At 40.1% G+C, this 22442-nt stretch overlaps 1 protein-coding gene across 2 annotated transcripts in view; it reads right to left on the bottom strand.

The window, feature by feature from the left end:
- Nucleotides 1-659: 659 nt before the first annotated feature.
- Nucleotides 660-22442, bottom strand: part of nr2f5 (nuclear receptor subfamily 2, group F, member 5) — a 71167-nt gene continuing 49384 nt past the window's right edge. For both annotated transcript variants that reach the window (XM_061958762.1, XM_061958763.1), the window contains exons 2-4: nt 16743-17023; nt 8612-8858; nt 660-1426 (exon numbers count right to left, since the gene is read on the bottom strand). In XM_061958762.1, coding sequence (XP_061814746.1) covers nt 1107-1426; nt 8612-8858; nt 16743-17023 — 848 coding nt within the window. In that variant the 3' untranslated portion in view covers nt 660-1106. The remainder of the gene's footprint in view (nt 1427-8611; nt 8859-16742; nt 17024-22442) is intronic.

Here is a 22442-nt window from a genome sequence, read left to right as displayed (position 1 = left end):
CCAGTCAGTGTATTATGTGTGTATACCAGTCAGTATTTATTATGTGTGTACACCAGTCAGTATTTATTATGTGTGTATACCAGTCAGTGTGTATTATGTGTGTATACCAGTCAGTGTGTATTATGTGTGTATACCAGTCAGTGTGTATTATGTGTGTATACCAGTCAGTATGTATTATGTGTGTATATCAGTCAGTGTGTATTATGTGTGTATACCAGTCAGTGTGTATTATGTGTGTATACCAGTCAGTGTGTATTATGTGTGTATACCAGTCAGTGTGTATTATGTGTGTATACCAGTCAGTGTGTATTATGTGTGTATACCAGTCAGTGTGTATTATGTGTGTATACCAGTCAGTATGTATTATGTGTGTATACCAGTCAGTGTGTATAATGTGTGTATACCAGTCAGTATGTATTATGTGTGTATACCAGTCAGTATTTATTATGTGTGTATACCAGTCAGTGTGTATTATGTGTGTATACCAGTCAGTGTGTATTATGTGTGTATATCAGTCAGTATATATTATGTGTGTATACCAGTCAGTATGTATAATGTGTGTATACCAGTCAGTGTGTATTATGTGTGTATACCAGTCAGTGTGTATTATGTGTGTATACCAGTCAGTGTGCATTATGTGTGTATACCAGTCAGTGTGTATTGTGTGTATACCAGTCAGTGTGAATTATGTGTGTATACCAGTCAGTGTGTATTATGTGTGTATACCAGTCAGTATGTATTATGTGTGTATACCAGTCAGTATGTATGTAACAAAAGGACGGGTGGTACATTTGGCTTTGGCACGGTCGCTGTCAGGCCCGTCTAGTCCACCTGAGCTCTATAATAGTGATATACTGTACATATGGACACAATCATAGGAACAATAACACAACAAAAGGTCCAAAAAGACGTTTTGGCGCGGGTCTTTTTAATGGCTTGTGGTTTTCAAAAGGGGGCGTGTCCATAGAGCCCTGGCTCTGTATTGTTTATCAAACTGGCACAGGTGGAGGCTCAGCACCGAGGAGTTGCATAGGTTCTACGTCTGACAGTCCAGACCCGCTGGTGACCCGCACTAGAAGTTCATCAGAGGGGGGGGCGGGGCCAGATCAGGGCCCGTTCTCGTTGTAGTGCAGCGAGATGGGTCGCTCGCGCTGCACGGCGGGCATGTAGGGCCAGTTGTAGCTGGAGCCCGACAGCAGCATGTCTCGCAGCAGCGTCTCGATGGGCGTCTTGCCCACCAGCCGCACGAAGAAGAGCTGCTCGATGACGGGCGAGGACACGATGCGCAGCGACGGCAGGCGCAGCAGCAGGCGCCCGAAGCGGTTGGGCTGGCTGGGGTACTGGTTGCGCACGTACTCCTCCAGGGCGCACTGCGACTTCTCCTGGATGCTCTCCACGTGCGCCACGTCCGACAGGCCCATGGCGTCTGCGGGGGGAGGCGCGCGCATGGTCGTTAATAAACGCACACGGCATGAAATAATGTCAACTTTACAAGAAATGAAGTGTATTTCTTTTCTTTCAGGCAGAATCCCAAGCATACTATTTTTGCTGCCTTCAAGGAAACTCAGACTTTTGACACTTGTGGACTGTATTTATGTGAATAACATAAATACAGTCTATTATACAGCATTATTCACATGTGAGTAACATAAATACAGTCTATTATACAGCATTATTCACATGTGAGTAACATAAATACAGTCTATTATACAGCATTATTCACATGTGAATAATATAAATACAGTCTATTACACAGCATTATTCACATGTGAATAACATAAATACAGTCTATTATACAGCATTATTCACATGTGAATAATATAAATACAGTCTATTATACAGAATTATTCACATGTGAATAATATAAATACGGTCTATTATACAGAATTATTCACATGTGAATAACATAAATACAGTCTATTACACAGCATTATTCACATGTGAATAATATAAATACAGTCTATTACACAGCATTATTCACATGTGAATAACATAAATACAGTCTATTATACAGCATTATTCACATGTGAATAATATAAAGACAGTCTATTATACAGAATTATTCACATGTGAATAATATAAATACAGTCTATTACACAGCATTATTCACATGAGAATAACATAAATACAGTCTTATATAAAAAAATATTCACATGTGAATAATATAAATACAGTCTACTATACAACAGTATTCACATGTGAATAATATAAATACAGTCTATTATACAGAATTATTCACATGTGAATAATATAAATACAGTCTATTATACAGCATTATTCACATGTGAATAATATAAATACAGTCTATTATACAGCATTATTCACATGTGAATAATATAAATACAGTCTATTATACAGCATTATTCACATGTGAATAATATAAATACAGTCTATTATACAGCATTATTCACATGTGAATAACATAAATACAGTCTATTATAAAAAAATATTCACATGTGAATAATATAAATACAGTCTATTATACAGCATTATTCACATGTGAATAATATAAATACAGTCTATTATACAGCATTATTCACATGTGAATAATATAAATACAGTCTATTATACAGCATTATTCACATGTGAATAATATAAATACAGTCTATTACACAGCATTATTCACATGTGAATAATATAAATACAGTCTATTATACAGCATTATTCACATGTGAATAATGCTGTATAATAGACTGTATTTATGTGCAGGTGAGCCAGTATAGGCGTAATATGATCAAACTTTCTTGTTCTTGTCAAAAGTCTAGCAGCCGCATTTTGTACCAACTGTAATCTTTTAATGCTAGACATAGGGAGACCCGAAAATAATACGTTACAGTAGTCGAGACGAGACGTAACGAACGCATGAATAATGATCTCAGCGTCGCTAGTGGATAAAATAGAACGAATTTTAGCGATATTACGGAGATGAAAGAAGGCCGTTTTAGTAACACTCTTAATGTGTGACTCAAAGGAGAGAGTTGGGTCGAAAATAATACCCAGATTCTTTACTGATTCGCCTTGTGTAATTGTTTGGTTGTCAAATGTTAAGGTGGTATTTTTAAATAAATGTCGGTGTTTAGCAGGACCGATAATCAGCATTTCCGTTTTCTTGGCGTTGAGTTGCAAGAAGTTAGCGGACATCCATTGTTTGATTTCATTAAGACACGCCTCCAGCTGACTACAATCCGGCGTGTTGGTCAGCTTTAGGGGCATGTAGAGTTGGGTGTCATCAGCATAACAATGAAAGCTAACACCGTATTTGCGTATGATGTCGCCTAGCGGCAGCATGTAAATGCTAAAGAGTGCAGGGCCAAGAACCGAACCCTGAGGAACTCCGCACGTTACCTTAACATAGTCCGAGGTCACATTTCTATGGGAGACGCATTGCATCCTGTCAGTAAGATAAGAGTTAAACCACGACAAGGCTAAGTCTGACATACCAATACGTGTTTTGATACGCTCTAATAAAATATTATGATCGACGGTATCGAAAGCAGCGCTAAGATCAAGAAGCAGCAACATAGATGACGCATCAGAATCCATCGTTAGCAGTAGATCATTAGTCATTTTTGACTAATGATCTACTGCTAACGATGGATTCTGATACACAGCAATACCATAACAATGCAATCCAATTCCAAAATTCCCAGCAACACTCAGAAGTGCAATAAGCATAGCAATTGAGAGGAGACACAAACACCACACAGAACAAAGCAAAAGTAGTGAAACAAAAATGAATATTATCAACAACAGTATCAATATTAGTTACAATTTCAACATAGCAGTGATTAAAAATCCCTCATTGACATTATCATTAGACATTTATAAAAAAGAACAATAGTGTCACAGTGGCTTACACTTGCATCGCATCTCATAAGCTTGACAACACACCGTGTCCAATATTTTCACAAAGATCAAATAAGTCATATTTTTTGCTTCATTTAATAGTTAAAACAAATGTACATTATTGCAATCAGTTGATAAAACATTGTCCTTTACAATTATATTATTGCATGTCAGCAGACTGGGGTAGATCCTGCTGAAATCCTATGTATTCAATGAATAGACAATCCTTTTCAATCGGGAAAAAATATCCTTTTTGAATCGAGAATCGCGCTGAATCGAAAAAAAAACAAACGATTTGGAATCGAATCGTGACCCCAAGAATGGATATTGAATCGAATCGTGGGACACCCAAAGATTCGCAGCCCTATGTGTTAGCGTTGCCATGTTGGCGTCTTCTTCCCTCCCTCAGCTGGAGGTCATGTTGAGGTTTCCCCCGCCACCCTCCACCCACCCACACACACAGCTGAGCGGGTGTTATGCAACACTCTTCACACCCTGTGTGTTGGCGGGGGGGGGGGGGGCAGGAGGGTATTTGTGGAGGAGGTCCTAACAAAGACATCTTTTTACTGTACGCTCCGTGACCCCCAATGACCCCCCCCGTGACAGAGAAGTCTTTTGTGTTGACCTGTCACTTTACATCGGGGTCACCTCTGATGACCACGCCCACCTCTGATGTGACCACGCCCACATTCAATCCTGCTTTAAGCCATTTTGGAGGCCCCTGCGTGCCAAGGCAGCGCTCGCCATGCTGCATGGGCAAAACTCTCCTCGCGTGCCACACACACACACACCTCTGTGAGCCACACACACACACCTCTGTGGGGCACACACACATCTCTGTGGGCCACACTCTCTGGGCGGGGCGGGTCAGCGGGGGTGAGCGTCCTCTTGATGCGGCGTGATGGCCACTGGGAGGGAGGGGCTTGTCTCGCCTCGTTAGCGTCTGCGTCTTTTCCCCAGGTCACATGGTCTCTTTTGTAGGTCACAATGCAACACTGCCACCTCATTTAACCCCGGAGATGCTATCTTGTCTTTATTCATCACCCCGACAAAATAATACAATAATAATACAATAATATCACAATAATAACACAATAATTATACAATAATAATACAGTAATATTACAATAATCCATCCATCCATTTTCTACCGCTTGTCCCTTTCGAGGTGGCGGGGGGTGCGGGAGCCTATCTCAGCTGCGTTCAAGCGGAAGGCGGGCTACACCCTGGACAAGTCGCCACCTCATCGTAGGGCCAACACAGATAGACAGACAACATTCACACTCTAACTAGGGTACCAATATTTTGGTACTGGTACCGGTACTTTTTGATACTCATCTAAATAAAGGGGACCACAAAAATGGCATTATTGTCTTTAATTTAACAAAAAATCGACATTAAACATCCATCCATCCATCCATTTTCTACCGCTTGTCCCTTTCGGGGTGTTGGGGGGTGCTGGAGCCTATCTCAGCTGCATTCGGGCGGAAGGCGGGCTACACCCTGGACAAGTCGCCACCTCATTCTGTCTATCTGTGTTGGCCCTGCGATGAGGTGGCGACTTGTCCAGGGTGTACACCGCCTTCCGCCCGATTGTAGCTGAGATAGGCTCCAGCGCCCCCCGCGACCCCAAAAGGGAATAAGCGGTAGAAATGGATGGATGGGATGGATTACAATAATAATACAATAATAATAATAATACAATAATAACACAATAATAATACAATAATATTACAATAATAATAATACAATAATAATACAATAATAACACAATAATAATACAGTAATATTACAATAATGATACAATAACACACAATAACACGATCATAATACAATAATTATACAATAATAATACAATGATAATCCACAATAACACAACAATAAGACAATAATAACTAGAGATGTCCGATAATGGCTACTTTGCCGATATTCCGATATTGTCCAACTCTTAATTACCGATACCGATATCAAGCGATAGCGATATATACAGTCGTGGAATGAACACATTATTATGCCTAATTTTGTTGTGATGCCCCGCTGGATGCATTAAACAATGTAACAAGGTTTTCCAAAATAAATCAACTTAAGTTATGGAAAAAAAATGCCAACATGGCACTGCCATATTTATTTTTGGAAGTCACCAAGTGCATTTTTTTTTTTTAACATGCCTCAAAACAGCAGCTTGGAATTTGGGACATGCTCTGGGTATTTTTTCCGTAGCGTTTATGTTGTGTTACGGTGCCGACGTTCTCCCGAAATGTGTTTTGTCATTCTTGTTTGATGCGGGTTCACAGTGTGGCGCATATTTGTAACAGTGTTAAACTTGTTTATACGGCCACACTCAGTGTGACCTGTATGGCTGTTGACAAAGTATGTGTGGCCTTCACTTGTGTGTGTATGCTGAAGCCGCATACAACATGTGACTGGGCCGGCACGCTGTTTGTATGGTGAAAAAGCGGACGCTAAAGGCAGTGCCATCACGGCACGGCCTTAATATAGTTGTCCGGGTGAAAATCGGGAGAAATTCGGGAGAATGGTCGCCCCGGGAGATTTTCGGGAGGGGCACTGAAATTCGGGAGTCTCCCGGAAAAATCGGGAGGGTTGGCAAGTATGCTATATATATATATATATATATATATATATATATATATATATATATATATATATATACTGTATATATATATATATATATATATATATATATATATATATCCAAAACCAACAAAGGTTGCAACTGTCGAAAGAAACCTGATTGCCCTCTCAACGGGGGGTGCTTACAAACATCAGTTGTCTACCAATCTAAGGTAACACGCAAGGACATTAACACATCCGACACATATGTAGGATTAACTGAGGGAGAGTTCAAAACCAGATGGAACAATCACAAGGCTTCTTTCAGGAACCAAAACCTGCGGAATACCACAGAACTCAGCAAACACATTTGGGACCTCAAAGACAATAATGTTGAATATTCAATAACATGGAAAATTCTTGCATCCAGCACACCTTACAATAGTGGTAATAAAAGATGCAACCTATGCTTGAAAGAAAAACTGTTTATTATTTACCGTCCAGACCTGTCATCCCTCAACAAGCGCAGCGAAATTGTAACAGCATGCCGCCACAGACGGAAACACCTCCTAGGTAACACATGAGCCAATCACCACGCCCCTACGCCAGCCTGTACCCACCCACTCTGTGCCCTATATAATCCATGGTATGTGAATGCTCCCATTAAAATCTCCTGATGATTGAGGGAACCCCCCCTCATGAAACAGGCCTGTAGAGATGAAATAGTCTTGTGATTTTTTTCCCACACATACATATATACATATATATATATATATATATATATATATATATATATATATATATATATATATATATATATCAGATTGTTGTGAACATGAACATAAACATATGTATACCGTATTTTTCGGAGTATAAGTCGCTCCGGAGTATAAGTCGAAAATGCATAATAAAGAAGGAAAAAAACATATATAAGTCGCACTGGAGTATAAGTCGCATTTTTTGGGGGAAATTGTTTGATAAAAGCCAACACCAAGAATAGACATTTGAAAGGCAATTTAAAATAAATCCGTCCGTTTTGCATCCTGGGAGAATGAACCGGTTGAGCCCTACAAAGTGTTTATACAGTAAGGGCCTGATTAACTAGAAAGTTGCAAACACGTGCAAACCTGATAGCACTTGCAAAGCTGATCTACTAATAATAATGGATTTTATTTGTAAAAAGCACTTTACATTGAGTAAACAACCTCAAAGTGCTACAGTGTATTAAAAAAAAAAAAAAAAAAAAAAAAAGATAATAAAAATAAAATTAAAATAAAAACTAGAACAGCCAAATAGCTAAAACTAGTATGCATATATATATATAAAAAAAGGCTTTTTTTAAAAGAAGGGTTTTTAAGCCTTTTTTAAAAGCATCCACAGTCTGTGGTGCCCTCAGGTGGTCAGGGAGAGCGTTCCACAGACTGGGACAACACCAAGAATAGACATTTGAAAGGCAATTTAAAATAAATGAAGAATAGTGATCAACAGGCTGAATAAGTGTACGTTATATGAGGCATAAATAACCAACTGGTATGTTAACGTAACATATTATGGTAAGAGTCATTCAAATAACTATAACATATAGAACATGCTATACGTTTACCAAACAATCTGTCACTAAATCCCATGAAATCTTATACGTCTAGTCTCTTACGTGAATGAGATCAATAATATTATTTGATATTTTACACTAATGTGGTAATCATTTCAGACATAAGTCGCTCCTGAGTATAAGTCGCACCCCCGGCCGGCCAAACTATGAAAAAAACTGAGACTTATAGTCCGAAAAATATGGTATCTAGTATATATATGTATATGTGTGTGTATATAGATACTGTATATATATATATATATATATATATATATATATATATATATATATATATATATATACAATTAATGTGTTTATGTTCACATGAAAATGCATGTGATTAATTAGATGAATTATCTTTGATATCCACAGGAATGAGAGTTAAATAAATTTCATCTGTTCACAGAAGTCTTGTATTAATCCACGGTAACCATGGCAACTTTCATGTTTAATCTGAACAAGACGTAAGCGACATATATTGTGAAATTCTGTGATTGAACAACGGACTTCCTGTTTAGCAGCACATTTGCCAGTGTGTTTGACGTCATCAAGGACTTTTAGAGGTCGTGAAGAAGACGGCTTAGTTTGAGGCGATCAACTCACCGGAGGTGAAGAGCACGATGGACTTGAGGCAGGAGTACTCGGCCGTGTCCACCTGCAGCGCCTTCAGCTTCTCCACCTGCTCCTGGAAGACGCGGATGTGGTCCATGAAGGCCACCACGCGCTCCGCCGACATGGGCGAGGCGTGCAGGCCCGCCGCCGCCAGCAGGGGCGCCACGTGCAGCGGCATGGAGCACTGCGCCGCGTTCAGCACGAAGAGCTCGCTCCACGACATGCGCAGCAGCGCCACCTAGGAGGACCATCGGTATTAATAATAATAATAATACAATATTTTATTTGTAAAAGCACAACCTCAAAGTGCTGCAGTGCATTTAAAAACATAAATACATATATCTAAAAAAAAAGCCTTTTTAAGCCTTTTTCAAAAGCCTCCACAGTCTGTGGTGCCCTCAGGTGGTCAGGAAAAGCGTTCCACAGACTGGGAGCGGCGGAGCAGAAAGCCCGGTGTCCCATAGTTTGGAGCTTTGTCCTCGGAGGTTGGAGGAGGTTAGTCTGTCCGGAGTGGAGGTGTGGTGTGGAGGATTTGTTCTTTGAGGTAGCAACACTGCGCATACTTGCCAACCTTGAGACCTCCGATTTTGGGAGGTGGGGGGTAGGGGGTGGGGGTGGGGGCGTGGTCGGGGGTGGGGCGGGGGGCGTGGTTAAGATATATGTATATATATAAGAAATACTTGACTTTCAGTGAATTCTAGCTATATATATATATATATATAAATAAAATAAATACTTGAATTTCAGTGTTCATTTACAAACTACAACCCACAAACACTTTAGAGTTAGGCTCCACCATCAGAATGTGTACTTAAACTTATAAAGATCACATGGATATTATTCAGTGAGTTGATTCACCAAAACTAACTATACAGGAGGAAAAAGCACACAGGACGTTTCAATTGTTCACAGACAATGACAAGACACTTCCGGTCTGCAGGTGATAGCATTAAATTGGGAAGAAACGCCCTACTGCCCCCTACTGACCAATGTGAATACTGATAAATGTGTAATGACAGCTCCAAAAACGAATTCAAACCACCAAATAAAATAAATAAATCAACACAAAAATGTGACACATTATGGGTGGGTCACATATGCATGTACAGTAGATGGCAGTATTGTCCTGTTTAAAAGTGTCACAACATTGCTGTTTGCGACAGACGAACTGCTTTACGGTAGACACTGTTGTTGTGTGTTGTCAACACGTCACTCAGGTGCGCCTGAATTTCGGGAGTTTTTCGGGAGAAAATTTGTCCCGGGAGGTTTTCGGGAGAGGCGCTGAATTTCGGGAGTCTCCCGGAAAATCCGGGAGGGTTGGCAAGTATGACACTGCGTCAAATACTGGCCAGAATGTTACTACCGCTCTTCTATTTACAGTAATGCACTGTAAAAACCACCGTGAAAAACTGGCAGATCAGAATTTCACCGCAAAAATACACAGTAATGTGCTGTAAAAACAACAACAGTGCATTTTTACGGTAAAAAACTAGCAGCTCAGTCGACTACATTTTTGCGTTTTTTCATCGACAGTAATGCACTGTAAAAACCACCGTAGGTTTTACTGTAAAAAAAACTGTCAGCTCAGTCGGCAGGATTTTATCATAAAAACAATATCGGTACTGTTTTTTCATTTACAGTAGTGCACTGAAAAACAACTACCGTACATTTTTACCGTTAAAATCTGGTAGCTCAGTCGCTAAATGTAAGCATTTTTTCATTGACAGTAATGCACTGTAAAAACAATGACAGTCAATTGTACAGTAAAAAAAAAACCTGTCAGCTCATTGGTCAGGGTTTTACTGTAAAAATGAAAGTGTTAGCATGTTTCCATTTAAGGTAATGTGCTGTAAAAACCGGCTGCAAAGTTTACAGAAAAAATTGGCAGCCAAATTGCCAGAATTTTAGCATAAAAATAACACTGCCCTTTACAGTAATGCATGGTAAAAATGACCGTACATCTTCACGTTAGAAAACTAGCATCTCAGTCGCTAAATTTGAGCATTTTTTTCATTGAAAGTAATGTGCTGTAAAAACACCGCCGTAAACTTTACTGTAAAAAATTGGTAGCTCAGTCACCTGATTTTTACTGTAAAATAGATAGATAGATAGATAGATAGATAGATAGATAGATAGATAGATAGATAGATAGATAGATAGATAGATAGATTGTCATGTCTGTGTAATCATGTTTTGTTTTAAGTCATGTTTTGTTTAGTTTCTGGCTTTTCACTCCCTTGTCTTGTTTGCATGATTACCCATTAGTTTCACCTGTTCCACGTTTGGACTCATTGTGCACTCTTGTTTGTCACCATAGCAACCATTAGTTTTCACCTGTCACGTCACGCACCTGTTTCACGTTTTGAGTCACGCACCTGTTTTCGTTAATCATGTCTGTGCTATTTAAGCTTTTCATTTTCTGTTGTTCGTCCTGACGACCTCACCACATTTATGCTTCTGTACACTCTTCATCCTCTAAGATCTTGCTTCATGTCTCTTCATCCTCTAAGATCTTGCTTCATGTCCCTTGTCAAAGTAAGTTTTTGTTCCATGTTTATAGTCTTTTTGTTTTTCATAGTTTGTTCTCCGCCACTGTGCGTGCTTTTCATTTGTACTTTATTGCTATAGTCTTTTGGTTTCATAGTTTATTCTCCGCCACTGTGCGCACTTTTTGTTTGATCCTTTTCTTTGTATTTATAGTCTTTAAATAAAAAATTTACTTACATTCCCGTCTCGCCCGAGCCAACTTTCCGTTGCATCCCGGAAAAGCTAACACCCAAGACCAAGTCTTGACATAGATAAATAGATAGATAGATAGATAGATAGTACTTTATTGATTCCTTCAGGAGAAAACCCTCAATAAAAAAAATTCAATTGGTACTGTTTTTCCATTTACAGTAATTTCTGTGTAAAAACAGTAACTTTTACAATAAAATTGCCGTTTTTTTTACTGTAAAATGTACAGTTTTTTTCATGCTGACCTCTTGTCATACTTTGCATCTTATATTTTGTCTCTCTTGTGTCACTAACAGAGGTGGGTAGAGTAGCCAGAAATTGTACTCAAGTAAGAGTACTGTTACTTTAGAGATGTATTACTCAAGTAAAAGTAAGGAGTAGTCACCCAAATATTTACTTGAGTAAAAGTAAAAAGTATGTTGTGAAAAAACTACTCAAGTACTGAGTAACTGATGAGTAACATACACACACATATCATATATATATATATATATATATATATATATATATATATATATATATATATATATATATATATATATATATACACACACACACACACATATACATATACATATATATACACACACACACACACACACACACACACACACACACACACACACACACACACACATATACATATATATATATATATATATATATATATACATACATTGATATATACAGTATATAATTTATATTTATTTATTTTGCCGCTTTTGTTTACATGTTAAAGGTGTTTTAATGAATATACATGCATGTTTAACACATATAGATTCCTTTCTTTCATGAAGACAAGAATATAAGTTGGTGTATTACCTGATTCTGATGACTTGCATTGATTGTAATCAGACAGTAGTGATGATAACATCCACATTTTCAAATGGAGGAGAAAAAAAGTTACTCCTTCTGTCTAATACCACATGAAAGTGGTTGGTTTTTGGCATCTTATTTATTCAGCTTCCATATTCGTTTTTATACACTTTACAAGAAATACATTGGCGGCAAACTCCGTAGCTTGCTAGCTTGTTTGCGCTGGCTTTCGGAGACTCTTATTTTGAAAGCACAGGCGCAATGGAGCGGCACTTTTATTGTGAAGACAGGAACTGTGCAGTCAGTCTTTATGCTTTTGACGGGATGTACGGTTGAAATAAAAAATGGTCTTTTTTCCTTCACAGTTTTGATTGATTGATTGGAACTTTTATTAGTAGATTGCACAGTACAGTACATATTCCGTACAATTGACCACTAAATGGTAACACCCCAATAAGTTTTTCAACTTGTTTAAGTCAGGTCATGTGACCGCCTGGCTCTGTTTGATTGGTCCAACGTCACCAGTGACTGCATCTGATTGGTGGAACGGAGTGAAACGTCACCAGTGACTGTATTTGTTGAAACGCAGGCACTATGAAGGTCTGTCTGACAGACCAAAACAAACAAAGCGTGCATTAACAGATCGATAAAGATTAGTAGCGAGTAGCGAGCTGAATGTTGATAAAAGTAGCGGAGTAAAAGTAGCGTTTCTTCTCTATAAATATACTCAAGTAAAAGTAAAAGTATGTTGCATTAAAACTACTCTTAGAAGTACAATTTATCCCAAAAGTTACTCAAGTAGATGTAACGGAGTAAATGTAGCGCGTTACTACCCACCTCTGCTGCTCAGCCAGCCAAAATACTTGTCCTCTTATTTCTTCAACTTTTATGCGCAATAATTTGGTTCAGAAAATGTTGACTTTGATTGCACAAAATGTGCCAGAACTGTGACCTACTGGCAGTGTTGGGACTGTAACGCCGTTAGTTTCGGCGGTAACTAGTAATCTAACGTGTCATTTTTTATATTCAGTAACTCAGTTACCGTTACTACATGATGCTGTGGAGAGGGCGTGGTTCACGCGTTCCCTGCGGGCGGGGTGTGTGCATGAGGCAGCAGACAGGTGAGTGGATATCTCAGCTGGAACGACTTTTCTAATCACCTGTTCCTTTATTAGCGGCGTCGGAAACCATGAGAAGGGGGTGAGCTGGAGAGCGAGAGAGCGAGGCCGCCTGGAAGAGCTGAAAAGTCAAAAGACTTTGTAAAATCTGATCATTAAAACAATTGTAATTGTAATGGTTCCTCTCTTTAAGAAGGGGAACCGGAGGGTGTGTTCCAACTATCGTGGGATCACACTCCTCAGCCTTCCCGGTAAGGTCTATTCAGGTGTACTGGAGAGGAGGCTACGCCGGATAGTCGAACCTCGGATTCAGGAGGAACAGTGTGGTTTTGGTCCTGGTCGTGGAACTATGGACCAGCTCTATACTCTCGGCAGGGTCCTTGAGGGTGCATGGGAGTTTGCCCAACCAGTCTACATGTGCTTTGTGGACTTGGAGAAGGCATTCGACCGTGTACCCCGGGAAGTCCTGTGGGGAGTGCTCAGAGAGTATGGGGTAACGGACTGTCTTATTGTGGCAGTTCGCTCCCTGTATAATCAGTGCCAGAGCTTGGTCCGCATTGCCGGCAGTAAGTCGGACACGTTTCCAGTGAGGGTTGGACTCCGCCAAGGCTGCCCTTTGTCACCGATTCTGTTCATAACCTTTATGGACAGAATTTCCAGGCGCAGTCAAGGCGTTGAGGGGATCTGGTTTGGTGGCTGCAGGATTAGGTCTCTGCTATTTGCAGATGATGTGGTCCTGATGGCTTCCTCTGGCCAAGATCTTCAGCTCTCGCTGGATCGGTTCGCATCCGAGTGTGAAGCGACTGGGATGGGAATCAGCACCTCCAAGTCCGAGTCCATGGTTCTCTCCCGGAAAAGGGTGGAGTGCCATCTCCGGGTTGGGGAGGAGATCTTGCCCCAAGTGGAGGAGTTTAAGTACCTCGGAGTCTTGTTCACGAGTGGGGGAAGAGTGGATCGTGAGCTCGACAGGCGGATCGGTGCGGCATCTTCAGTAATGCGGACGCTGTATCGATCCGTTGTGGTGAAGAAGGAGCTGAGCCGGAAGGCAAAGCTCTCGATTTACCGGTCGATCTACGTTCCCATCCTCACCTATGGTCATGAGCTTTGGGTCATGACCGAAAGGACAAGATCACGGGTACAAGCGGCCGAAATGAGTTTCCTCCGCCGAGTGGCGAGGCTCTCCCTTAGAGATAGGGTGAGAAGCTCTGTCATTCGGGGGGAGCTCAAAGTAAAGCCGCTGCTCCTCCACATCGAGAGGAGCCAGATGAGGTGGTTCGGGCATCTGGTCAGGATACCACCCGAACGCCTCCCTAGGAAGGTGTTTCGAGCACGTCCGACCGGTAGGAGGCCACGGGGAAGACCCAGGACACGCTGGGAAGACTATCTCTCCCGGCTGGCCTGGGAACGCCTCGGGATCCCCCGGGAGGAGCTGGACCAAGTGGCTGGAGAGAGGGAAGTCTGGGCTTCCCTGCTTAAGCTGCTGCCCCCGCGACCCGACCTCGGATAAGCGGAAGAAGATGGATGGATGGATGGATAAAACAATTGTAAAAACGCCGCACAAGAGTGTTGTGCCCTTTCCTGTGGTCCCAGAAGAACCCGAGACAGAGATTCTTCACAGATGCCTTATTGCACGTTATTTTTTTATATAGTATCGACTAGAAACAGAAGATCTGAGTGTGTTTTATAGGAGCGCTGCGGTGTCGTCCTTCTGAATCTTCTTGTGTCACAAGCCGGAGACGCACTCTGTGTGTGTCTTGGTGTGGGTGTGGGGAGGGGGCGTGTCTGTGTTTACTAACAAAATGGACTCAAACCGGATTGATAAACTGATCCGGAAAGCCGGCCAAACTATTGGCACGCAGTCGGAGGCGTTTGTGTCAGTGAGGGACAGGAGGACACTGGACAAACTGCTGGCCATCATGGACAATCCTGCCCACCCACTCCACCTGACCATTAAGGGACAGCGGAGTTCATACTCCAACAGGCTCCTTCAACTTCCTTCCTGCACTGTGCGATTCAAGAACTCCTTCATTCCACACTCCATCCAGCTGTATAATCACTCGCCATACAGCAATAGATGACATCTGCCTATTACCTGACACCTGACATGTTAGCTACTTCTCTTTCTTTATAATGTCTATTTTCTATTTCCTGCTGGATCTACTCTCTATTTTATGCTGCTGCTGTCACATATACTGTAATATTCTACATGGTCATTGGTATATATTGTATATATGTTATAGACATAATATATATGTATATATATATTATTCTGTACACATATTATGTATATATTCGTATATATGTTTGATTTTTTTATTGCTATATTAGTCTATTTATACCTGCATTGTCCTTTCCATCCTTACACTTTCCATCATTGTAACTGAGCTACTGTGTGGAACAATTTCCCTTGTGGATCATTAAAGTTTGTCTAAGTCTAAGTCTAAGTCTAAGACATCATGGCAGAGCCTCAGTCGAGTTTCTTAACATGGAGATATTCTCACTACTTTTGTCGAGCACAAAGAAAATAACATTTTAGTTAAATGTAAGTTGTGTCTTAGATCAAAGATCCCGTCTACTGCCCAAAACAGCAACTCAAATCTGCCTGGTTAGGCTTTGTGTATGTCACGTGTGCCTTGTCACGTGTGCTAGCATTGAGCTAGCATATTCTATCAGGCATTGTTGGCATGGAAAATTGCAACTTCCCTAGAGGATGTTTGCTACTAACACCCGGCAAGTGCTTGAGTCGGCAAACCCGATTATTTGATAGCAGATTTTACATTAGTTAGTACCTGGTAGTCCCCATGGAATTGGGTCAGTAGCCTTCTATAAAAGTACTAAATTCCAACTACTTTTACATTCACTTGCTGGCGCAGACCTAGGAAGTGATGGGAGAGCCACCTTGAGTTCTATGTCAAATTCTCAAAGTGTTTCTCACCTTCTTTATCAAAGTGCTGGCAACTCTCTCTGGCCCCAGGTGGATTTTTCCAGGCATTCTCAATTTAAAAAAAGTCAAGAGACTCTTTGTTTGGGATCTTGCCTTCACAGAACAGCTAACAAGCAAAGGGACTCGTATAACACTATCAAATATGGGAAAACATTTGGCGCCATTTTTGTCCAAACTAAACGTGGAGTAAAACAAAAGCTCATGAATTTAAAATGTTGTGTTTAGGGTCAATACAAACATGTATGAGAACATTTTCAACAGGTGGCGCTGCAACTTGAACTATCCAATCAGGAATAGACAGAATAGTGAAGCAGATAGGATCCAGAACAGCTGACCAAACAAGAGTCAAAAAGGTTCTGCTGACTAAGCAAAATGCTTGCAGATGCTAAAAACAGACTTTTGGAATGTTTCCTTCAGCGTGAAGACGAGAAAGAATGACTTTTTGTTGGTGCGGACATGCAGTTGGACGCAGCAAAGACGGATGAGGACTTTCCTCGCGTGGCCTCACCTGATCCATGAGCTGCAGGTCGGGGAAGAAGGGGATGTTCTTGGCCCACTCCACGGCGCTGAAGAGCAGCCTGGCCGCCAGCTCGCAGATGTTCTCGATGCCCATCAGGTTGTTGCCCTGCATGCACTGGGCGCCGTAGCGCGACGTGGGGTAGGGCTCGGCCCGCAGCAGCAGGGAGATGAACCCCGACAGGTACGGCTGGCTGTTGTACGGGTCGCCGCCGTTGCTCAAGTACTGACCCGGGCTGCTCTGGGAGTTGGACGTGCGACCCCGCTGCACAGCTGATGGAGACAGCAAGCAGACACACCTCAGGATATGAATGTAGCCACTAATGCTGACACTAACGACAAAACACCCTAACCCAGTGGTTCTCAAACTTTTTTTGTCATCCCCCACTTTGGACAAGGGGGAGTTTTCAAGCCCCACCTGCCCCCATCGCCCCAACAGAGCGCTAATGCCAAGCTTTAACATTTTCAAATTTATTGAACATCAAGTTGTATACATTCAAACTCAATAACATAAAATAACATCAAGTTCAATAATAAATAAAAAAAACTGTGCAGCTGTGGTATAACTTGCATCAAGTTCAATAATAAATAAAATAACTTCCATCAAGTTCAATAATAAATTAAAAAAAAGTGTTATAACTTGCATCAAGTTCAATAATAAATCAAAAAAAGTGTTATAACTTGCATCACGTTCAATAATAAATCAAAAAAAGTGTTATAACTTGCATCAAGTTCAATAATAAATCAAAAAGTGTTATAACTTGCATCAAGTTCAATAATAAATCAAATAACTTGCATCAAGTTCAATAATAAATAAAAAAAAGTGTTATAACTTGCATCACGTTTAATAATAAATCAAAAAAAGTGTTATAACTTGCATCAAGTTCAATAATAAATCAAATAAAAGTGTTATAACTTGCATCGAGTTCAATAATAAATCAAAACAAGTGTTATAACTTGCATCAAGTTCAATAATAAATCAAAAAAAGTGTTATAACTTGCATCAAGTTCAATAATAAATCAAAAAAAGTGTTATAACTTGCATCAAGTACAATAAAAAAAAAAAAAAAAGTGGTATAACTTGCATCAAGTTCAATAATAAATCAAATAACTTGCATCAAGTTCAATAATAAATCAAAAAAAGTGTTATAACTTGCATCAAGTTCAATAATAAATCAAAAAAAGTGTTATAACTTCCATCAAGTTCAATAATAAAAAAAAAAAAGTGTTATAACTTGCATCAAGTTCAATAATAAATCAAATAACTTGCATCAAGTTCAATAATAAATCAAATAAAAGTGCCACTTTGCAATCTTTGCAAAAAAAAAGGAGCAGCTATGCATTTGGCAAGACAGGGCAAGTGACAGAACTTTTCCCCCGGAGAGCCATCTTGCTTCACTGTGAAACTGCACGGCTGTATGATCAGCTCCCATTTCCTCACACAGTGCAGAGAACAGTCGCACTTTCAGTGGTCGTGTTTTGATCAAATTTACCGCGCTCACAACATCTGTTAAAACCTCATTGAGTTCGGGGCTGAGCTGCCTTGACGCGAGTGCTTCCCGGTGAATGACACAGTGTGTGCCCGTCACATTTTTGTTTCTCTGCAGGCGCTGGCTCTGGCTCGACGACCTTTGAGGTGCGAGTCACAAATGTATATATTTGTGTAATTGTGATCCACACATTAGCCTGCTACCCATCCGCGCGAAAGTTTGTTCCGCTTAGCCTCGCCCCCATTAGTTACTGTTGCTATGTCTGTCAAATTTTCGCTTCTACCGAGAAATTTAAAGCCTACAGTAAAAATAAGTACCGGTAATTTCCATTTATGTATATAGCGGATTTCATAGACAGAATCACAAAGTGATTTACAGTGTGTATAGAAAATGAAAGCATAGTAAAAAAAAAAAAAATCTAAGAATATAATAATAAAAAAAAAAAATTAAAGTGAAATTTCCTCCCGTTCCTCGCGCCCCACCTCTCATGTCTCTATTCCCCACCAGTGGGGCGCGCCCCACACTTTGAGAAACGCTGCCCTAACCCAACATTTCCACTGGATGCGTAACGGCCGCGGAACAGCAGCTTGCTCTTTCTGTTTCCATTATAGTCAACGTGTCAGTTTCCACCGCCGGTGGAGCTCTTGCACTAAATATACGCAGACCTTCTATTTTGGCCCATGTCTGCAACACTACACATCAATTCAGCTAGAATCTTCTTCTGGAAGTCTTGCACAAAATAAACTATCTGCTTTACTTTCAAAATAAAATTCTCCATTTGAAATGTCCTAATGGCAGAGGTGGGTAGTAACGCGCTACATTTACTCCGTTACATCTACTTGAGTAACTTTTGGGATAAATTGTACTTCTAAGAGTAGTTTTAATGCAACATACTTTTACTTTTACTTGAGTATATTTATAGAGAAGAAACGCTACTTTTACTCCGCTACTTTTATCTACATTCAGCTCGCTACTCGCTACTAATTTTTATCGATCTGTTAATGCACGCTTTGTTTGTTTTGGTCTGTCAGACAGACCTTCATAGTGCCTGCGTTTCAACAAATACAGTCACTGGTGACGTTCACTCCGTTCCACCAATCAGATGCAGTCACTGGTGACGTTGGACCAATCAAACAGAGCCAGGCGGTCACATGACCTGACTTAAACAAGTTGAAAAACGTATTCGGGTGTTACCATTTAGTGGTCAATTGTATGGAATATGTACTGTACTGTGCAATCTACTAATACAAGTTCCAATCAATCAATCAAAAGTGTGAAGGAAAAAAGATCATTTTTTTTATTTCAACCGTACATCCCGTCAAAAGCCTAAAGACTGACTGCACAGTTCCTGTCTTCACAATAAAAGTGCCGCTCCATCGCGCCTGCGCTTTCAAAATAAGAGTCTCCGAAAGCCGGCGCAAACAAGCTAGCAAGCTACGGAGTTTGCCGCCAATGTATTTCTTGTAAAGTGTATAAAAACGAACATGGAAGCTGGACGAATAAGATGCCAAAAACCAACCACTTTCATGTGGTATTAGACAGAAAGGAGGAACTTTTTTTCTCCTGCATTTGAAAACGTGGACGTTATCATCACTACTGTCTGATTACAATCAATGCAAGTCATCAGAATCAGGTAATACACCAACTTATATTCTTGTCTTCATGAAAGAAAGGAATCTATATGTGTTAAACATGCATGTATATTCATTAAAACACCATTAACATGTAAACAAAAACGGCAAAATAAATAAATATAAATTATATACTGTATATATCAATGTATGTATATATATATGTATATATATATATATATATATATATATATATATATATGTGTGTGTGTGTATATATATATATATATATATATATATATATATATATATATATGTGTGTGTGTGTGTGTGTATATGTTACTCATCAGTTACTCAGTACTTGAGTAGTTTTTTCACAACATACTTTTTACTTTTACTCAAGTAAATATTTGGGTGACTACTCCTTACTTTTACTTGAGTAATAAATCTCTAAAGTAACAGTACTCTTACTTGAGTACAATTTCTGGCTACTCTACCCACCTCTCCCTAATGGGCAGGGAGTAGGGATGTGTAGCAATCGCATTTCCGGGTGTCAATACCGGTACACAACGGTACCAATTTTTTGTACTTTTGTGTGTCTTAATATAAAGAGCTGATTATGACAGTTCAAAATGTGGACATGTTACTAAAAGTTTTTACAACACCCACAGATTAATACGTATGCCTGCATATTGCAGACTCAGCATTTGCAAAAACATTTTAAAATATTTATAATTACCACAAGTCAGTAGTAATTAATTCATATCTATTACAGTGTACAGTACATTCCAAACTATAAGCCGCAACTTTTTTCCTACACTTTGAACCCTGCGACTTATAAAAATCTGCAACTAATTTATGGATTTGCTTTGCTGACGGGTTAGAAAAACAAAACAAATTAAAGCTGCAAGCAGCATTGGTCGGGCCCGCGTATTTGGCAGGCGCTAGTCCTAACTGTCCCAATACTTTTGTCCAGTGATAGTCATAAGTGTCCCAATACTTTTGTCTACTTTTAGTCTGAAGTGTCCCAAGACTTTTGTCTAGTGTACCTACCTTGTCTGCATTGTGTGGGCACGTTGGTGCTTCCTGCTTTTAAGCAGCCATCTTAAAAAAACAGCAGCGCAGCAGCATCAGCGCAGCGGGTCTTTGAAGGGTCATAAAATCAAAACCGGAGCAGTTAGAAAAAAAGCGCTTCTGTCATTGTAATCACAAGGGTTCAATCTCTCTCCTGTGTTAGTTTGAAGGCGAAACGACAAACGCGCTCAGAGGAGTTCGTTTTTGAAGGAAGGTGACCGGTTTTTACAAAAAATTTGTTTTGAAGGGGGAATAGCAAACTTCCTGTTGATTTTTGCTGGGGGTTGTCAATTTATGAAATGTAGGTCTAAGTGAGACCTACATAGAGGTTTTTGTTTCATGTCTCTCCGACCTTCCCAGTGGGAGTTACAGGCAGTTTTGTCATTGTTTTCTTCCGAGGAGCAGTTTTTTCTGCGTTTTATTCAAAAATTGCTCTAGAGCGCAATTTTGAGATTTGGGGTTAGGTTTTTTTTTTAGACCGTAATTTTTGCCAGTCCTGATGTGTGCGTTCAGTTTGGTGAGTTTTGAAGCATGTTAAGGGGGTCAAATTGCGGCTCAAAGAGGCAAAAGTGACTGTTTTTAGTACTCTTTTGTCTTGAAGGGGGAATTGCCAACTTCCTGTTGATTTTTGCCCGAGGATATACAATTATGAGAACTAGGTCTAAGTCAGACCTACATAGAGGTTTTTGTTTCATGTCTCTCTGACCTTCCTAGTGGGAGTTACAGGCATTCTGTTTTTTTTTTCCTAGGGAGCGCTAGAGCGCAATTTTGATTTTTGCGGTTCGTTTTTTTTATTAAAAGACAATTTTCGCAGGTCCTGATGTGTGGGTCAAATATGGTGAGTTTTGAAGCATGTTAAGTGGGTCAAATTAGTGCTCAAAGAGGCGGCGGAAGAATAATAATAATAAAGAATAATAAAACCTTACAAATTCAATAGGTCCTTATGTCCCATTGCATAAGGACTCCCTTTGGGAGTCCTTATACAATGGGCCATGCGGGCCCTAATAAAGAATAATAAAACCTTACAAATTCAATAGGTCCTTATGTCCCATTGCATAAGGACTCCCTTTGGGAGTCCTTATACAATGGGCCATGCGGGCCCTAATAATAAAACCTTACAAATACAATAGGTCCTTATGTCCCATTGCATATGGCCATGCGGGCCCTAAATACAAGCAAATACACTGAAAAAGGTGTGTAAATGTTTGTGCTATGGCGCCATCTTTTTGGAGGAGTTCACTCACTGCAGGTGCTGCAGCGTTTCAGCTTTGAATCGGAAGTACAATTGCTGTTCCGTCTTCTAAGTCGTCCGTTGAAAACATTCTTCATTCATCACTCCAGGCGACGTTTGTGAGTTTTACAATATAACTAAAACTGTTGATAATGACTAAACCAGCCCAGGTGTGATGTCTGTAGGAGTGTTTTCGTGCATATTTCTTTTAAGCATATTTGTTGTTATATTTGTTAGCTTTGTCTGGCTAACCTCCTGGTAGCCAGAGTAACTTCCTTGTGGTCTGGCTACCTTTCTGGTAGCCAGGGTAACTTCTTGGTAGACAA

Source organism: Nerophis lumbriciformis, linkage group LG04 (assembly GCF_033978685.3).
Source record: "Nerophis lumbriciformis linkage group LG04, RoL_Nlum_v2.1, whole genome shotgun sequence".
NCBI lineage: Eukaryota > Metazoa > Chordata > Actinopteri > Syngnathiformes > Syngnathidae > Nerophis > Nerophis lumbriciformis.
The sequence above is the reverse complement of the archived record's forward strand: the minus strand, read 5'-3'. Positions and strand labels throughout refer to the sequence as shown.